The sequence below is a fragment of the Ambystoma mexicanum genome, chromosome 2p (genome assembly GCF_040938575.1).
Source record: "Ambystoma mexicanum isolate Mex_15411 chromosome 2p, UKY_AmexF1_1, whole genome shotgun sequence".
Lineage (NCBI taxonomy): Eukaryota > Metazoa > Chordata > Amphibia > Caudata > Ambystomatidae > Ambystoma > Ambystoma mexicanum.
Genome location: NC_090923.1, coordinates 100,915,725 through 100,933,026, shown reverse-complemented (window position 1 = coordinate 100,933,026; position 17,302 = coordinate 100,915,725). Strand labels below are relative to the sequence as shown.

General features: G+C 43.6%; 1 protein-coding gene across 3 annotated transcripts in view; it reads right to left on the bottom strand.

Moving 5' to 3' along the window:
* Positions 1–17,302, bottom strand: part of CELSR3 (cadherin EGF LAG seven-pass G-type receptor 3) — a 968,624-nt gene that overhangs the window by 180,982 nt on the left and 770,340 nt on the right. For all 3 annotated transcript variants that reach the window (XM_069643335.1, XM_069643336.1, XM_069643337.1), the window contains 2 exons: positions 10,096–10,245; positions 5,309–5,489 (listed from right to left, as the gene is read on the bottom strand). In XM_069643335.1, the coding sequence (XP_069499436.1) occupies positions 5,309–5,489; positions 10,096–10,245 (331 nt within the window). The remainder of the gene's footprint in view (positions 1–5,308; positions 5,490–10,095; positions 10,246–17,302) is intronic.

Here is a 17,302-nt window from a genome sequence, read left to right as displayed (position 1 = left end):
AATTTAAGGAAACACCTCCAACATGCTTTTGCTTATGCTCAGCGGAATCTAGAAAGATCAGCTGATAGCATGAAGACCCATTATGACCTGAAAACTTCCAGGAAGGGATATCAGGTGGGAGACCGGGTCTATCTATACAACTTCCAAAGGAACCAGGCCAAGCAGCGCAAATTTTTGCCTACATGGAAAGGACCCTTTGAGATCATCGACAAGATCTCACCTGTGGCCTACAAAATCCACATCCCCAAAGGCGGTTCGGCAGAGGGGGAAGACAAGTGGGTCCACATAAACCAGTTGAAATGTTGCCATCCCAGGCACACTCTGCAACAACTGGAGGAATCCTCTGGAATCCTAGCGGGTACTGTCTCAGACTAATTCAGTTCCAACCATAAAACATACCACATCTAGTCTCTAAAATACTGTGATTTGCATGAAACTGTCTCTTAGTCATACTGTTTTTCAAAATAAGAATGTAATGTTTCGTTATGATGAAATGCATATGCTGCCCCACTATCTCAACAGTGGTGGAAAAACGTCTATGAGTAGGTATTGCCGCTCTTCCTTTGTCGTCCTAGGAGAAAGAAAACCTGAAGACGGGCCGAGGAGGGCGATCCGGAGACCGGGAACGAAGATTCAATGGGCCCAGTGGACCGCCCAATATTCCCATCAGGACCGGCGAGGAGAACCATCGATCAGTACCGGATGGAGAAGAAGATGCTGAACTGTGCCATCTACAGAAGAGGAAGAAGATTATGCGGACAGACCGGTGCATGGGTCAAAACCCTTGTGCACGTGACTCCCCATCGACTCAAATTCAAGGGGCAGTCACGTGGGGGGGGCTTGTTGGGTGTCCTGACCCACGTTTAAGCTATCATGCCACAACATTTGGTGCTGTGGGCTTAGAAAATTCAAGATGGCGGAAAACCCACATATGCGCCGAAATCCAGGAAAGCTGCGCAGTTTGTGCGCACACTAAAATGGTTGCCTCGCTTGCCACCCACCAGTGCGAGAATGAAAGGCCGGGTTGCCATGAGGGAAATGGGTTGCCAAAGGAAAAACAGTAGCGCCGGTTAGCTTCAAAGCGCTTTAAAACCACCATTGGACTACCCGCACAGTAGTCTGAAACCATTGGGAATGGAAATGCTGATTGCCAAATGCAACCTAGAATTGTGGGGAATTCATTTCTTAAATCCCAAAAATGGGTGCAGTACCAGTACTCACCACTATCCAAAAGCCGGCGTTTTAAAACCACTCTGTTTCCCTGAAGGCAAGTCAAAATGCCTATTTTTAAACATTGCAATATGTGCAAAATATTTACTGAACACCAGCAGACATTTGGCAGAATGGAGTTTTGTGTGCCTACAAAACCTGGGAAATGAAGATCATAAGACAAGGTTTATAACAAGACAGGCTGAGCTGTGGATTGCAGCAGTTTAAGTTGCACTGGATTTAAAGACACTAAAATCGAAAATGTTTAGATTAAATGAGTGACCTATGTTTGGTATCACATGCCTTTGTAACTGTTGAAATGTCATAGTTTTGCACTTAGAATCAGCATTCTAGCTGCATGTGTAAAAATTGCAAGTTAAGTTAAAAAGCAACAAAAAACCTGCCAGTTAGCTGAAGGTCTGGCTTAAGGAACTTGATTTTGCTTGGCAACTACCCCCATCAGGAGTGAAACTTGATTCACAGCTGTGTTCCCAGGCCAACCTTCCTTTTGCTGCCCACACTAAGGATATGCCATCTATCTGATAATTGAATTACCTGTGCTCTGCAGGAGAGTGAACAAAGCCCTCTTCACTCAGGCAAAGGTTTTTATTACCGCAGTCGTAAAATGTAGCTTCCTCTTTGCAGGAGCTGGGAGGGGCACTGCCTGTGAGAGCAAGCTGGCTTGGCAGAACTGGATTAACCAGTATTTCTACCTTGTGCTGAGAGAAAACCACACCCCTTTGTAGCCAGAATATTGTTTAGAAAAAGATTAATAACTCATGGTGCGGACATGTGAAAATTTTATAAATGATACCATAATTCTTGTGATTTTTCTGCCCACAGTTTAAGAGGTTTTTAGAACCGGTGGTATGTACAGGGGGGTGTCAGCGGAAAAGTGGATATTACTCTAAATGTGTGCATGTTAAAAATCTGAAACTTCATCAGTTAATGTCCCTACTCCCTGCGCACATGTATGTAAAGTTGGGTCCATGTCAGAAATTGAAAAATCAGTTAAAAAGTCAATGATGTACCATCTCTGAATGCAAGCCCCTAGAAAGAGCAGATTTGGACAGAGACATGGCTAAATTCAGCCACACCATGTATATGTAATTTCAAGCAACTGTGTAACTGTGAAATATGTCTTTTATTATCAAATATAGAATGTGTGCAATCTGACAAGGGAGTGCCCTCTTGGCAAGCCATAAAATGACATCACTCTGACTCACAGTTCATTCCCCAATCAAGGGGAGGAATGAAAGCTGGACCAATGACAAGTGAGAGGGGCAAGTCTAGTGATGCAACACACACACCCACTCTCAAAAACACATAAAAGCAGAGAGTCAGGACAGATAGGGACCTTCAATTCCATCTGCAGCGGGACGCTCTGCCGGAAAAATCCATACTTACCTCCATCAAACCTCCAGAGAGCCAAACTAGAGACTTCAATCTATCCAGAACTAGAGACCCAGACCAGAGAACCAGAGAGAGCTGACCCGGATCACTGTGAAGTGCAGAGACCAGAGGCGAGTCTAAAACCCTGACCAGATCGTGACAAAGCCGCTTTCCGGTTCAAAATCTCTTGTGAGTACTCAGCAAAACTCAGAACACATCTCTTAGTTAAAATCATATAATTCAATCCATTTTTAATCTAAGTCGAACTGCAGCTTAGCAATTGTGTTATCCTGCCATCAATTTTAAAGCTGAAAAAGTGTGCGTTTAAAATTTGCAAAAACCAAAAACGACCTCTAGTAAATCGGTCATATCTCCGCAACCGTTTGGGCTAGAGACTTGCAATAACTTTCATTTGGAAGCTGAGATCCTAGGCATTCCTAGGACCCCAAAACGATAGAGATAGTCCTTGCGGTTCCTCTGTAATAGCGCTCGGCGCATCCGCGAATTTTACCACGATTTGCAATTTCTTCACGTGTAAATAGACAGCAGTTTTGCTTTTCCATTTGCCAGAAATTCGTTTAACCTGTTAACTATCCCTGCATCATTGCTAGTGTGAGCCTGGACTAATATTAACTAGATACCACTCACCCTGAACTTCTGAAAGGGAATTAAAAGCAAATTTAGCATATTTCTCATCCATTGCTAGCACATATCAAAGCATTTGGGCTTGTGTTTTCAAAACTCCTATCTGTTTTCTGTTGTCTAAGCTTGCTGGGTTGAACTGAATTACATTGATTGCATTTCTGAGAACTGTGTGTTTCCTCCCATTTCCTTGCATTGCATAAAGAGGGGGGGAGTGAATAGCCAGAGAAAAGTGATTACATTGTTTGGTCGAAATCATATTGAGTATTTTCTGTACTGCATTCATTGAATATTGCATCCACCTGAGCTTACATAAAGCATCCTCTACCACATTATACTTTTGTTCCTATTTACCAGTGTGCTACCTTATCCATTTCATGTCAACTCATTAGTAATTATAAGAAGTGTGCTAGTGCCAGATTCTCCGTTGTTGATCTTTGTCATATCAGATTAAGTGTGCTATTCAATTATTAATTGATTATAAAGCGTGATATATATATATCTATTTTAAATTATCAAATAAACCTTTTAAACTTGCAAAACAGAACTACTTCTTGGCTCAGTGGGGTCAGGGGGATTCCAAGAGAGGGGTGTTATACAGGGGTAGTCATCCAGAACGCATGAACTGGACCTAAAGATATATCAATAAGGGTTTTCATTCAGTATTCTAGACTAGGCGTTAACTTAGCTGTAGTGCTGAATTGAATCCTCCTACAGCTACTGCATACAGAGCCAAGCTAATTGCACTTAGTCAGCAATTTCTGACCCCACACAATTGCATCACCTTCGCCCGTGCATTAATACTGTCTAAACTACGCTATTGCAATGTGCTACTCCTAGGCGTGTCCAATGCTAACCTTGACAAATTATAACTCTTACAAAATGAACCCTAAGAGCAGCCCTTGGCATTAAAAAGCATGACCATATCTCAAAGATCATAAAGGAAGCCCACTGGCTACCCATGAAGTCAAGAATCCTTTTCAAAACGCTTTGCATCACACATAAATGAATGATAAAGGCCGTCCCCATCTACCCCACTAACACAGTGATGACCACGAATTTCGACAAGAACACTAAGATCTAACTACAGTTCCCAACTTCGGGTCCCGCGCTACAAGCTTTCGAGAGTGGGAGGAAGAAGCTTTCAGGTCATAGCACCTAAAACCTGGAACTCCCTCCCGGTGACCCAGAGAGGTGAACCTACGCACCCAAGTTTAAAAAAATCACTAAAGACCTGGTTCTTTAACCGAGATTAGGGTAGAACTGCTTCCCATACCCGAAACCTCTGCATAGATAACCCGCTGTAAACAACATTCCTGCGTGATTTCAAAAACGATCCGTCTTCCCAGAACTGCACTCTTGGCTATTATTTGTGTAACCCTGACTCGACTGTAACCTGAATTGTAAACTCAGATTTGTACTGTTTGCCTTTAACTGTGTCACATTGCCTCCACTGCAACCAGAAATGTAAAGTCTTCTGTAACCTACGCCGTGATACCCAAGGGTTTGGGTGTATAATGTTACAAATAAATAAATAATTAAATAAATAAAATAAATTGTGGTTACATATGTTCTACTTGTTTATTCTTTGGGCTCAACTGTCAGGTTTTTAATGTTTGCACTTTTCTTATTGCATATGTAGAGTTGTACAGTACTCTGCAATATTCCTATTCAAAGTTTTCCTACATGAAATTATGTAATAATTAAAAAATAAATAAATCAGTGCTACGGATATTTGTTCTGGACACTTCTACAACCAGTATTTCAGCTGTCTTCACCTGAAACTCTTGTGATTAGAGATGTGGCTCTTTGTACCGAGTACTTTTATAATGAATGCTATAATTGTCTGTGCCTAATACTCCTGTAATCAGTGCTGACTTGGGCAGTGCCTGACACTGCTAAGATTCTTGCTGTAACTGTAGGCACCTGACACTCCTAAAACTGTTGTTGTACTTGTATGTAAATGACATTCCTACTGTAGCTGTTTTCACTGGACACTTTTGGGAATGGTTCTGTAGCTGCCTGTACCCGACACTACTTTGATTGATGCAGTAGCTGTCCGTACCTGACACTCCTCCGATCAGTGTTGTAGCGAGCAGGGAGCAAACCTCCAAGGGTGCGGTAGATGAGGAGGATGATTATGGTCACAGCAGGCTCTGGTTCTGGGATGGCCTTCTTGGGCGGTGAGATATCCAGTGTGGCATTAGCTTCGGCACTCGTTAGGGTAGGTCTTGCAGTAGGAGGGGCTGAATTAAAATAGAAAAAACACAGCACTACATTAACAAATGCATACTTACTTTAAACTTATGGTTTGCTGTGATCTACAAATATTAGAAAAACTATGTAAAAAATACCAACTGTATGCATGAGATACAATCAATTAACACTGGCATACATAGACACTGGGCTGAAATTTAGTAAGCCTTTCACAAAGGTAAGACTTCACAGTGCCCCAATATCTAATCTATTGTGGTAACCACGACAGGTTTGCAAATGTACTACGGTTCATCCACTTTGCTCGATGTCAATGATACAAAGTTCTCTGCCATGATTTTCCTGGCAAATGTCGGTAGCAGAAAACACTGATAGAATTGAACTCTGCATGTATGCATCCAATCCAATGACCTAAAAAAACACCGATTTGAGGTTGCTGAAGTGTGATGGATCACTGGTACCTGAACAAGTAGGAAGAAGGAGGCGGACAAAGGGGTGGCATTCTTACCAAGTTGTATGTAAACAATATGGAAAAAAGGCATTTCTATCCTTAACAAAAGAGGTTTCCCTACCTAACACAAAATTTAGAGGGTGCTTGTCGTCAATAGTGCAGTCCAAACCAACAGTTGTCCTCTGTCCAAATACTACCCTATGCTGACCCTACCACTATTCAAAACACCAAACGAAAAGAGGTCCAGGAGAATGACTCCCTTCTCCTGGAAGGGCTTTTCTAGCCTCAATATTCTATCTTCAAATAGTTCTTTGCGATTGCATGAACCGGTTCCTTTAGCTCCAGTATGGGACTCTTCAACCTCTAAGGTCTCTGCTTTTGTTCCTTAGTACATACAGTTCTTAAGCTTTTCAAGATAGGGTCTTGACCCTTATTCTTTTGGCACTCTTGCAGTGTCTCTTTACTACTTTCCACACTTGGTTAGAATTTCAACCTCTTCCTGGGCTGACTGACTTTAGCTTCAAAATGTAATTTCCTGTCTTTATGGTGTACACTCTCACTGGGATAAGTGTACTGAGTTTTTCTGTATTCTCCACTTTCGTTAAGGTATTCACAACCACTAGGACGAGTATGATGAGTCCTTTAGTACTCTTTACTTTCTTTAATCGTCTTCCTGCCCTGCACCACTCCCACGTCTCCCGTGGCTCCTGTTACAGTTGTACTGCCGGTTCGGTATCACTGGGCCTGTCTGTGGGGTCAGGCTTCCTCTGATTTCCTGAACGCTTCTTGCAATTCCTTCTTCTTCCTGCTTCGACGTGTAGCCACGCAGAGCCTGATCTCTCACAGACTCAGCGTTGTTTGCAGACCGGGCGGTCAACCTCTTATGGGTCACACCACCGCCTGTACTTCTCTTGTGCATCCACAGATTGGTTTCTGCTGTCTCCGGGCTTGCTTCCGGTACGGGAGTCCTTGTCCCCAAGAGGGGGTATCTCCATGTGAGGTACCTCTTGCCACCACCCATAGGGGGAATGTTGCATAGCGGGCTCACCTACCTAGCCTTGGCATTGGAGAAGGGTTTGTGTGTATTGATGCAGGGGTATACTGCGTTGTCTGAGAATGGCCGTCCCCAGCCCCATAAGGGGCTTCCTCCTCTATGTGATACTCCTTCGGCATACCACCCAAAAGGGGTCTATTGTACTGTGGACAAACCGCCCTGGCCCTATCAAAATGGTCTCCTCCCCCCACAGGGGAGACACAACGACATCCTCAGATTTGTCACAAAATAGAAAAACCAAAACGGATTCTAGAATATCTTTCATGGATTCAAAAATAGACATGCTATGGGGTAACTCCTGCATATCCAGAGAGAGCCCTTAGACAATAGGTGTGAAAAGGTACATTAATTCAACTCCTCTGCCTCCCAGCAGCAGTGCCTGTGAAGGAGAACGTGTTTCTCCCTCTCCTGCAAATGCAGCATTTTGGGAGAGAAATACTTCCTTCCCCGCCCAAAAGGAAAAACGTTTTAGCCCAGGTGGGAACATGCAAGAGGTTTTCCTGTCCCTTATGATGGCCTTGAAATCAAGAAACCCACAAAACGAACTTATGTGCAGGGTGACAGGAAGGGGTGAAGGAAGGAGCAGAGTAGCAGGCAAACACCAGCTCCAGCACTGGAAACAAACTGAAAGAAATTCAGAATGGTGACTAGCCTTTTAAAAACTTCCCTCCACTGGTTTGGAATGGGAAGCAAATTGACCAATTAATTTGAAAGTTTTGCTTCAGCCAATGGGATGACAGTGAGGACATTAAAACTATGGCTAATGTAACCCCCAGTCGGGGAAATGAAAGCAAGGATCCCCGTCACGCAAAACTGTGCCTGGGATTCCAAAAAACAAAATAAAACAAAAAAAGAAAATTGGATCTCCGGTCGAGAGCCGTGCCGGAGACAAGCAAAGAAAAGAAAACGGGTTAGAGTAAGGGCCCCTCACACGCGGGCACTCGAGGGGCCCATTACTCTTACTCTATAACCTTTAACAGTGTTGGAGGCCTTTAATCTGGCACTCCTCTGACCAACAGGAGAGTGCATAAAACATCATCAGGTGGCCTATAATTACCATAGGCCCTGGGCATATTGAAGTAACAGTGCTCCCACCAGCAGGGGAGTGCCCAACTGTTTCAAGCCTTTCTGGGCCACCCCCCTTTCAGGTGGCCACCAGAACTCCCTGGGCCACAATTGGCAGACGTGACCCAGGTGGAGTCCGTTTTGTGGAGGATCCCCACAGTGCCTCTGAGTTCTGGGCTGCATCTAACATACGCAGCCCAGCCCATGCTAAAGACTTTAGGGGCCCCCACACACTGTTGCTGCTGCTGCCTGCCTCTGCCTGCTGCCAGACCTTTAAAGATTTTAGGGGTTCCCACACACACCTTTCTGCTGTCACGAAATCCATCACAGAAGAGCGCAGGAAGAAAGAAGATCAAGAGAGCAGCAGCCAGAGACCTTGAGACAGCCCTGGCCAGGTCGTCTTACAAGTAAGGCCTTTTATAAATAGTTTTTAATACAGTGCACTGTATAGACTTGTATATGATTTTTAAATACCCTTTTATATTTTTAATATTTGAAGGACTCTTTTCATATTTTTGTGTATTACATTTTAGTAACGCATCTGGTTAGGAGTAGCTTAAGCTGCATATAGTGTCTTGTGTTTGCTCCTTTTATACAAAAAATCCCCAAATCCTGCTGGTGTACCAGAAAAGTATACAAGTAAGCTTTTACCAACTAAAAAGAACTGTACACCAGCATTCCCTTTGTCTGCCTTTCCTTTTGTGCTCAAGTTACTCTAACCTTGTGTTTTCTCTTTAGGAGTATTTGGGAATTTTGCCTTAACTTCCTACCGCTCCCTACCCTCACCACCTTCATAGTGAGGTACACCAGGGGGATCTTGAACCCAGGCGAGCAGGGTTTGGAGACAGGTAAGAGGCAGGTCAAGTTATAAGTGAAGGGTTAAGCTGTCAATTGTGTGCCCGCCTACACCTGTCTCACAATAAAGTGGGATAGACGATCATCCCGCTACACTAAGATCCACAGACAGTGTCTCTGGGCTGGGGAGTTTGTTGAGAAAGCTGCAGAGCACCAGAGAACAGGAACCCGTTGAGGAGGGGTGTTGTCCAGTGAGGGGGAGGAGAGCCCAGTAAACACAGAAGAAGGGTTTGCTACAGTGATGAGGGAGTAAGTAATGGAGAGAAGGAGAGCCCCAAGTTGGGAAGGACTTTTAGGACACTGGGCAAAAGGGGGGAGCACTAAAAGTCTTAGGAAGACAGAGGGGAGGAGGATTGTGGTTACCAGAAGAAAGGATAAGGACAGAGCTCTAGAAATAACTGAGAAGGAGAACGTTTTGTCTGGAATTTTCTGCATGTCTTTTTAATTGCTGTGCTTCATATATAATTGTGCTGTCAAGGACTATAGGGTGTCATTACAAGTTTGCCGGTCTGGTAATAAAGTGCTGGTAATAACATTTAACAGCACTTTTAACGGACCGGCAAACTACAAGTTTGCGGGTAGGGATGGAGGCAAAATACGGTTGGTATTACCAGCACGGTAATACCGTTGCTGGTAATACTAGCAATATTCCCCCATCGCGTCCCATGGGACTCCATGGAATGGGGATATACCGCCGGCGCCTGACCTCTTAATATGCTGGTATTACTGGCAAGTCAGGCGCTGGTTATGTTATTACCGTTTGCAGGTATCTTGGCGGGATTAATGCCAGGATGCCGGCAAACTTGCAATGATCCGGGTTTCACAACAACCTCTATATTATAGCCATCCTGAAGCAATTTCCATGCAACAGTCTTACGTTTTACTAGGTTCTTATAAAACCATTTAACTCTATTCTGGTGTCAGTCTTTGTGTTTTCCCTCGGTCATGGGATATCACTGTGAAATCCTTTAGGCTGAAAAGACAGAGAAAGTCCACAGCGTCCAGAATGGAATAAACATGTGCTTAATACCAATTCTTACTGGTTCATAATCTTCACTGTCTACATCTTAATTGCCACTGTACAATCTCTTCCACTAAGTTCATTTTAAATGAGAGGTTTATGCAGATGCCTGAAGACATTTGCGGAAACAGCAGGGCCACATGGCTAGATTCAGAACATAAAATTCATAAGCTCCCTGATTGACCAACTTACCTTCTATTTTGGGAGGCATGAGGACAGACAATGGTAGCACAATATGAGTGTGAGGATCCCAAGCTGACTGACCGCGAAACAGGTAGCTGTGGTAGCGAGGAAAGCGCCGCCTGGTATGGGTGTGGTTTTCCATCCGGTCAATGCTAAGCACTGCAAGAATAGAGCAAAAGAAAGGAGATCAGACATTAGCACTGAGACTCTAAGTAATCAGCCACCATGGAGCTTGCAGAGCATCTCCCCTCTTCCATTACATTTTCAGCCTGTTTTTTGTAAGCAGTTTGAAAAGTCGTATTAGGGGGAATATGCGCTATGTATTTCCATTGTTAATTCATTCATAATTTTGCATCCTGCATTTCAGGGTTCATATCATGTATATATAGATCTCTAGGGGTGAATATGCATTGGGGAGTGGGCGTGGTCAAAGCCCCTTACACTCTGACATCTTGGGCCCCGCTTACACTCTCAGCCACTGCTATTCATAAACTCTGCTTCTATACCAAATCTTACAGCCCTTTGATCACCAGTTGAATGACAGATGTCGCCCTTTTATACTCTCAATGAAATCCTGAGGTTATCCAAATCAGTATATCGGATTTATAGCTACAAAATACTTCAAGGTTAGGATGAGCGTTATAAAAAATGAAATGAAATGAGCACCAAGCTCAGTGTGAGTTAAGTACTTAGTGATTTAAGCACACGTTTTATTATAGCAACAAGCACCTTTCTCTGGGCTTCACTGGGTGGTAACAGTCCGGAGTCTCAAGTTATAGGCCCGAGTGAAAGGAGGGACTTAACGCTTGGCCCCTGCACCGTTACCAGCTGGTGAAGCCCCCAGAATGGGTGCATATTAAGATTAGAATCCACAGGTTTTATTTCTGGAATCCAGGGTAGTAACAGCAATATATTTGGTTTGGATGAATGGGACGCCATTCAAACAAAATACATACTTACTTAGGATGGCCACGGAGGAGCCCCTCCTCTATTTCCATTACAGGGACACAGAGAGGCGGCGGCAAGGGCGCCGCCGAACGAATCAGGTAAGTGGGGGTGGAAAGGCACCGGAAACTCAAGGGGAGATAGACGAGGGTGATGGGAAGATGGCAGGGCGGGGAATGCAGCAATAAGGCTTCTCGGAATGCAGGCTGAGATCATGGGATTCAGCCCACTTTCCGAGCAACCTGATTGCTTGAATCACCTGCCCCAAGTGCTAATGCGAACAAATTGGTCAAATATAAAGACCTGTGGTTATTCTTATGTTTAAAAAGACCCTTTGATTTTTGTAAACCAGCCAGCAACCTTCATTGCTGTTATTTGTCCCCTTTCCTGTTCTCATATGTGTATTTCAAAGAGTATTAGACTGTCCATCTTGGAATTATACATTCCTATTAGAAAATAATACAATTAGTTATTCTAGGTTTTGAAATGCTTCTCTACTTAGTAAGACACGTACAACATCCATGTAGTACAATTAATACTGAAAGTGAGCATTACAAATGGACATGATAATATTATAAAAACAGGCAATTTAGAGTATTAGTGCAGTTTTTCTTTTTAAAATAGTCTTATTAGCAGAGGAAACACCATTTTGTCTCTCAAAAAATTATTCTTCATTCTTGGAATGGGTCATGATCGGATCATGATCAGATCAAAACCAATGATGGACCTGTGTTTTCTGTGAGCACCAAGGTAATGTTTAATTGTACTTACTGGCAACTGATTTGCTGGTAATGCCGCTGAACCAATGTATTTGTTACAGTATGCACAAATACAATTACCAAAACAAGTTCAAGTTACTCACCGTAGTTGCTACCGCATTTCTAATTCATAGTCTCCTTTTCACCATACCCTTGGGATGAAGTCACTATGAAGACGGGACTGAGCACCCCGCCAAACCAGAACAGAACAACACGCTGAGGGCGCATGTAAAGGAATGTGGGCGTAACGGTCCTCGACTCCCAATCGCCAGTCCATTTCGTAGCAGCTAATTACCCAGGGAGGAGGGCAGACCAAATGGAGGAACTGGGACTGTGGACTAGGAATAAAATAGTCAATACGGAGAGTAACTTCCTAGGAGCCATTTCCTTTCTGCAATATCTCTGAGAGACAGCCCAAGCACCTTTGTGAAGGGAGAATGGCCTTGGAAAAATGAAGTTTGCAGATCTTTTCCCAATAGAACACTTTCAACCAAAAGGGTTCTTCAAAAGCTCCTAGAGAAGGCTCGGATCTGCCTGAAGACTAATACCTAGTGAATAGTGCTTACAAAATGTGTGAGGCATGGACCAGGTGCTGAGAAGGCTCATCACTAAAGGAAGTATCAGAGGAGGACACAATGGCAATTTCAGCAGATTTAAAAGTAACCATCTCTTGGGCAATAACAGGCTCCTAGCAGCATCTTGTACATCTAGGACCTCCTTATCTTGTCAATGACTTCGCCCAAGAGGGAAATGGGAGAAATGTGAAGAAAAACTGACCCTTACAGAGGAGCAGAAAGCCTTCTGTGACATCACACAAAGGTCAACCAGAGGAGAACCATACATTTGAAAGATCTCCAATAGGTTGTCGTCCCTGTTGCGATAGACTTGTGTGTGGCATAGGTCCTCATGCTCAGAGCGTCTGCTTGTACATTGAGAGATCTTGCTAGGCAACTGGCCTGTGGGGAAATTGAATATTGTAAGGCCTACTTCCACTTCCACAGGTGTATTACCAGTTTGCACAGAGGGAGAGATCTTGTCCCCCCTCTGCTTGTTTAAGCAGTTCATGGCGATCTTATTGTCTGTTAGAAAGAAAACTCAATGTCCCTGCAGGGAAAGATGGAAGTTTCAACCATACCGCATTCAGTTCGAGCATATTTATATGGGACTTTTGTTCCTCAGGAGTCCACAGATCGTGGATTTGCAATGATCAAAGGTGGAATCCCACTTTGAAAGCGATGCATCCTTCGGGACGGATGAAGAGGGCTCTGGGATGAAAAAGATGCTCCCACTAAAAGATTGAATTCCACCACCCGTCAAGGTCCTCCTGCGTTTCTGGTGAGATTGAAACGATGTCGACTTGGTCTGAACATCCTGCTTCCAGTGACGGGCCAGTTGCAGTTGAATCTGTCACAGAGTACAACCAGAATGCATGAGGAGCTAAGGCACAGGAGTCTCTGAAACATCAGTGCTGGCAGGAAAGTGACTAGTTTCTGACTAGGTTTCAAAGTTGAGAAATTGCAATGTACTGAACCGCCGAGCGGGGAGCACGGCCTGGACAATATAATCACATTTTATCCTGTAGGGCTAAACAACCCTGTTTATTCAGAGCCCGGTGAACGATACACAGGATTTGGGCTGGCACGGGCAACCAATGAAATTCCCGGTGTGCGTTGGAAGCATGCTATCCAAAAGGGATACCTTTAACCAAGCGGACAGCTGCATTTTGCAGAACCTGCAAATGATACAGTAAATACACCGTTTGCGATAAAATGGTCGCATTACAGTAGTCTAAGTTACCGTTTGGACAAGCTGACACTACTTGCACATGAAGATCCTCCAGGATAAAAGGGAGGATTTTCCCAAGTTGCTTTGACTTGAGAAAGCCCAGCCCGCAAACACTGCTAATCTGAGTATCCATCTTCAGTGAAACTGAAATGTTCACGTCAGGTTTCTTAACCACTTCGACTGGAGCAGGAAGGGGCCCCAGTGTTAATGGTGAGAAGTCAGAGGTTCAGCTCTCCGACGCAACCAACAGCCCAATAATAAGGACCTCTGTCTTCTCGCCATTAAGTTTAAGCCAGTTGTTTCCCATCCAAGCCCCAATCACTGCCAAGCAGGATCTCAGCTGGGCCGCAGTCCCTGCTTGATCCAGGTCCAGCCTGAACAGAATTTGGGTATCATCCACGTAGGAGTAAAATTAAAACCCAAATGAGTGAATGAGAATTGCCAATGTTTGGATGCATATATTAAAAAGCAGGGGTGAGAGGGCAGAGGCCTGCGGAACCGCACATATCACCATTTTAGGTGAAGACCTGAAAGAAGCAAGAGATACCAGTTACGACAGTAAGTCAGAAATGCACTGAACCTTCACTCTGTGGAGAGATGAGCCCAGCTGACCCACGTGCAACCTGACAGACGGCGAAGAGACCAACCAATTGTAGCCTGGCATCCCCTATAGAGCAGGACCATGTATACGTTTTTTACCAATCGGCTGTGCAGGTTTAGACCCTATATGTGATGTCATCTATGATGCTGTGGCCTCTTAAAAATTACCGACATTCATTCTGAAGGCAGAACTTTCTCGAGCAGCAGAGTCCTTTGCTGATATTTTGTATTCTGTACAATTAAACTGTGTTATCCTTGCAAGCGATCTCCTGGCTTATTTCCCTAGATGGTTGTATTCATTCTGGAGTCTGCGTAAAAACATGGACTTGCCTTCAATAATCAAATCAAATAGCACTAAATAGAAGGTGAAATTAACAAAATCATGGTCTCTTCACAAGTGGTACAAGAAGAGAAAATAAGCCCTGGACAAAGAAAATGATGTACCTTTACTCCCATTAAAGTTCCAGAGAAGAGAACATCCATCAAGTTCAAGTACCAAGGAGAAACCTTGGCTGAAAGCTTGGCTGATGAGAGATGGTAGACTAATTGAGTAAGTGATGTTGTCCTCTGCACTTGGGTTTCATTTTGCTTACGTGCTGCCAGTGAGCAGAGTGTCCTGGTTGGGAGAGACTGCCAACCAATCAAGAGGACCTATGCAATGGTACCATATATTGTTGCAGGGGCCAATACGCTACTGTTATACTGTTATAATCTGTATTAAACATAGTTAGAGGGAAGTTCTAAGCTTGCCTGCCAGATGAGGGGCAGCCAATAATGTTACTAACACTTACAGGACCTATAGGTAGATATGATATAATAGTGTATCTATATCGTGCCCATACACCAGTATTTCATACACAATATGTTTCCCTAACCAATCCCTCTGTCCGATTGGTTTCATTATTTGCCACGTAGGATGTTGTTATAGCTGACGCACATCGAGGTATAAATCCTTTGTGTCCCTAAAATGTAACAGCGAGTGTGTGGACTACGATTCGTTGTTCGCCAGATTTCCCTACTTTATAGAGCTGATAATAAACAGTTAGCACTACAACTGTTGGGACCCTTCAGGCTGTTCAAGATATCCTAGCAGTGCCAATTGCCTTGGAAGGAGGACATTCTAGGATTTCACAGTGTGGAACCAATCAATAACTAGTGTGTTATCTCAATCCACCGACCTTTGACCAAAAAACAGTGTTTATGGGGAATGTTCCCAGACTTCCAAGGGGTACCATTGAGCATGAAGATTCATTGACTAACAAAGCCATACACTCGATGATGCACAGTAGAGGGTTCTTGTCTGTCATCAGGGAAGATATCATGAGGTGTAGTAGACAACCAAATAACCCAGATTTTGACTACATCTGGCCAGTAATCTTTTAATGAAAGGATGGCTGATGGACTTCTTTCTATTGAATAAAGAGGTTATTCTCCGGCTGGTAGCACTATTGAATGGAGATAAGACCATTTCAAGTAGTGAATTCTACAAGCCAGCGTGGCATATGTTTGAATCCAATGACCCACTTGATGTATGCTAGCACCCTGCCCAGTGCCCCCAATGTGTCTGATGATTTAATGGTCCTGCCTTATCTAATTACTGATGATTTATGTAGTAATGATATTTAATGCAGTGGACTGACGCCAAGTAGACTGCAAAACGTCAACATAGGCATGCCCTCGAGGCCACGCATATTCTGTTCTCACTTGGCTTTAGAGCATGCAATAGTAGAGCAAGCGAGGACAGACCAGCTGCCAGAACATACTCTAATGGGATTAATAGCAGTAGTATAGATAGACTACATCCTACCAGAGCTATCATCATGGAAAACGATTAAGGCTTTTTCAGTGATGAATCGCTCCTATAGTGATCACTGACCTTAGTCTAACAGTTAGCACTACACACATTGGAGCCCTTCAGGCTGTTCAAGATATCCTAGCAGTGCCAATTGCCTTGGAAGGACATTCTAGGATTTCAGTAAAATGGGATTCAATTAATAATGATGAAATCTTAGCAGGCATCTATATGGAAATCTTGTCTTCTCTGACCACAATGCAGGTCGGCCTTACTTGTCTGCAAGGGATATTTTTGCAACTTTTGAAGACATGTGGTTAAAATGTCTTTGCTAGTTACCAAACCAGCAAAAATGCTTGACAAGAAGGCCACTGATGGTTGGTTTGTGGTTCGTTCGGGAGTGTATATGAGCTAATCTATGTCTATTAGACTCCCTAAAAAAATGTAACTAGCTTTGATATAAATGCAGTTCGATCTGCCAGGAGTAACTACAAAAACATAATTGCTAGTAAGAAAAAGAGTTACATAACGGACAAATGGGACCGACTAACTGAAAAAAGATAGCACCAAATTATGGAAATTGATAGCCACGGGCACCGACGATAGAAAGAAATGCAGCACTGCAACATTTCCAAAACCAGATGGCTAGAAAGCTTTAAAGCGCTTTATATGGAAAAATGGGATTTGGAGCTACGAATGAGACTATTGACTTGGCCCATACTGAATATATTAGCAAACCACTTGTTTTCATTCTAAAGGAAGAGACCACAGCCTTTTCTGCCAAGAGAAGGAAAAAAGCACCCGACCGAGAGAAAATATCTAACCATCTACTAAAAATATAACCAACAATTTGGGGTTCCGTCTTAGTGCTTTTATTCAATGCAGTTAATACAATCTGCACGGCCACAGATTCATGGAAAAAAGTTCATTCCCATCTTTAGAAATGGAGACCAAAATGAGCCATCTAATTACAGACCGTTCTTGTTATTAGATTCAACTGGTAAGGTCCATGCCAGGGTATTATTGGAACATCTCCAAGATGGTAATGAACAAATCCGACATCTACAAGTTGGGTTTTTTGGAGGTATAAGCACCATTCAGATCTTCAGGATGCAAAATATATCCTAGTGAGAAAGAGATAACTCTATGCCCTAGATCTAATCTCTCTCCCTGGCTGTTCAACCAGTATCTGGCACTCCTTGCCCACCGCATCGCCACTCTCTGCCCCAACTTTCAGTGCTATGCGGACGATACCCAGCTCATTTTCAGGCTACCCTCGGCCTCCTCCTCTCCTTCCCTCATCTCCGACTGTCTGTCTGCTATCCAGGAATGGTGT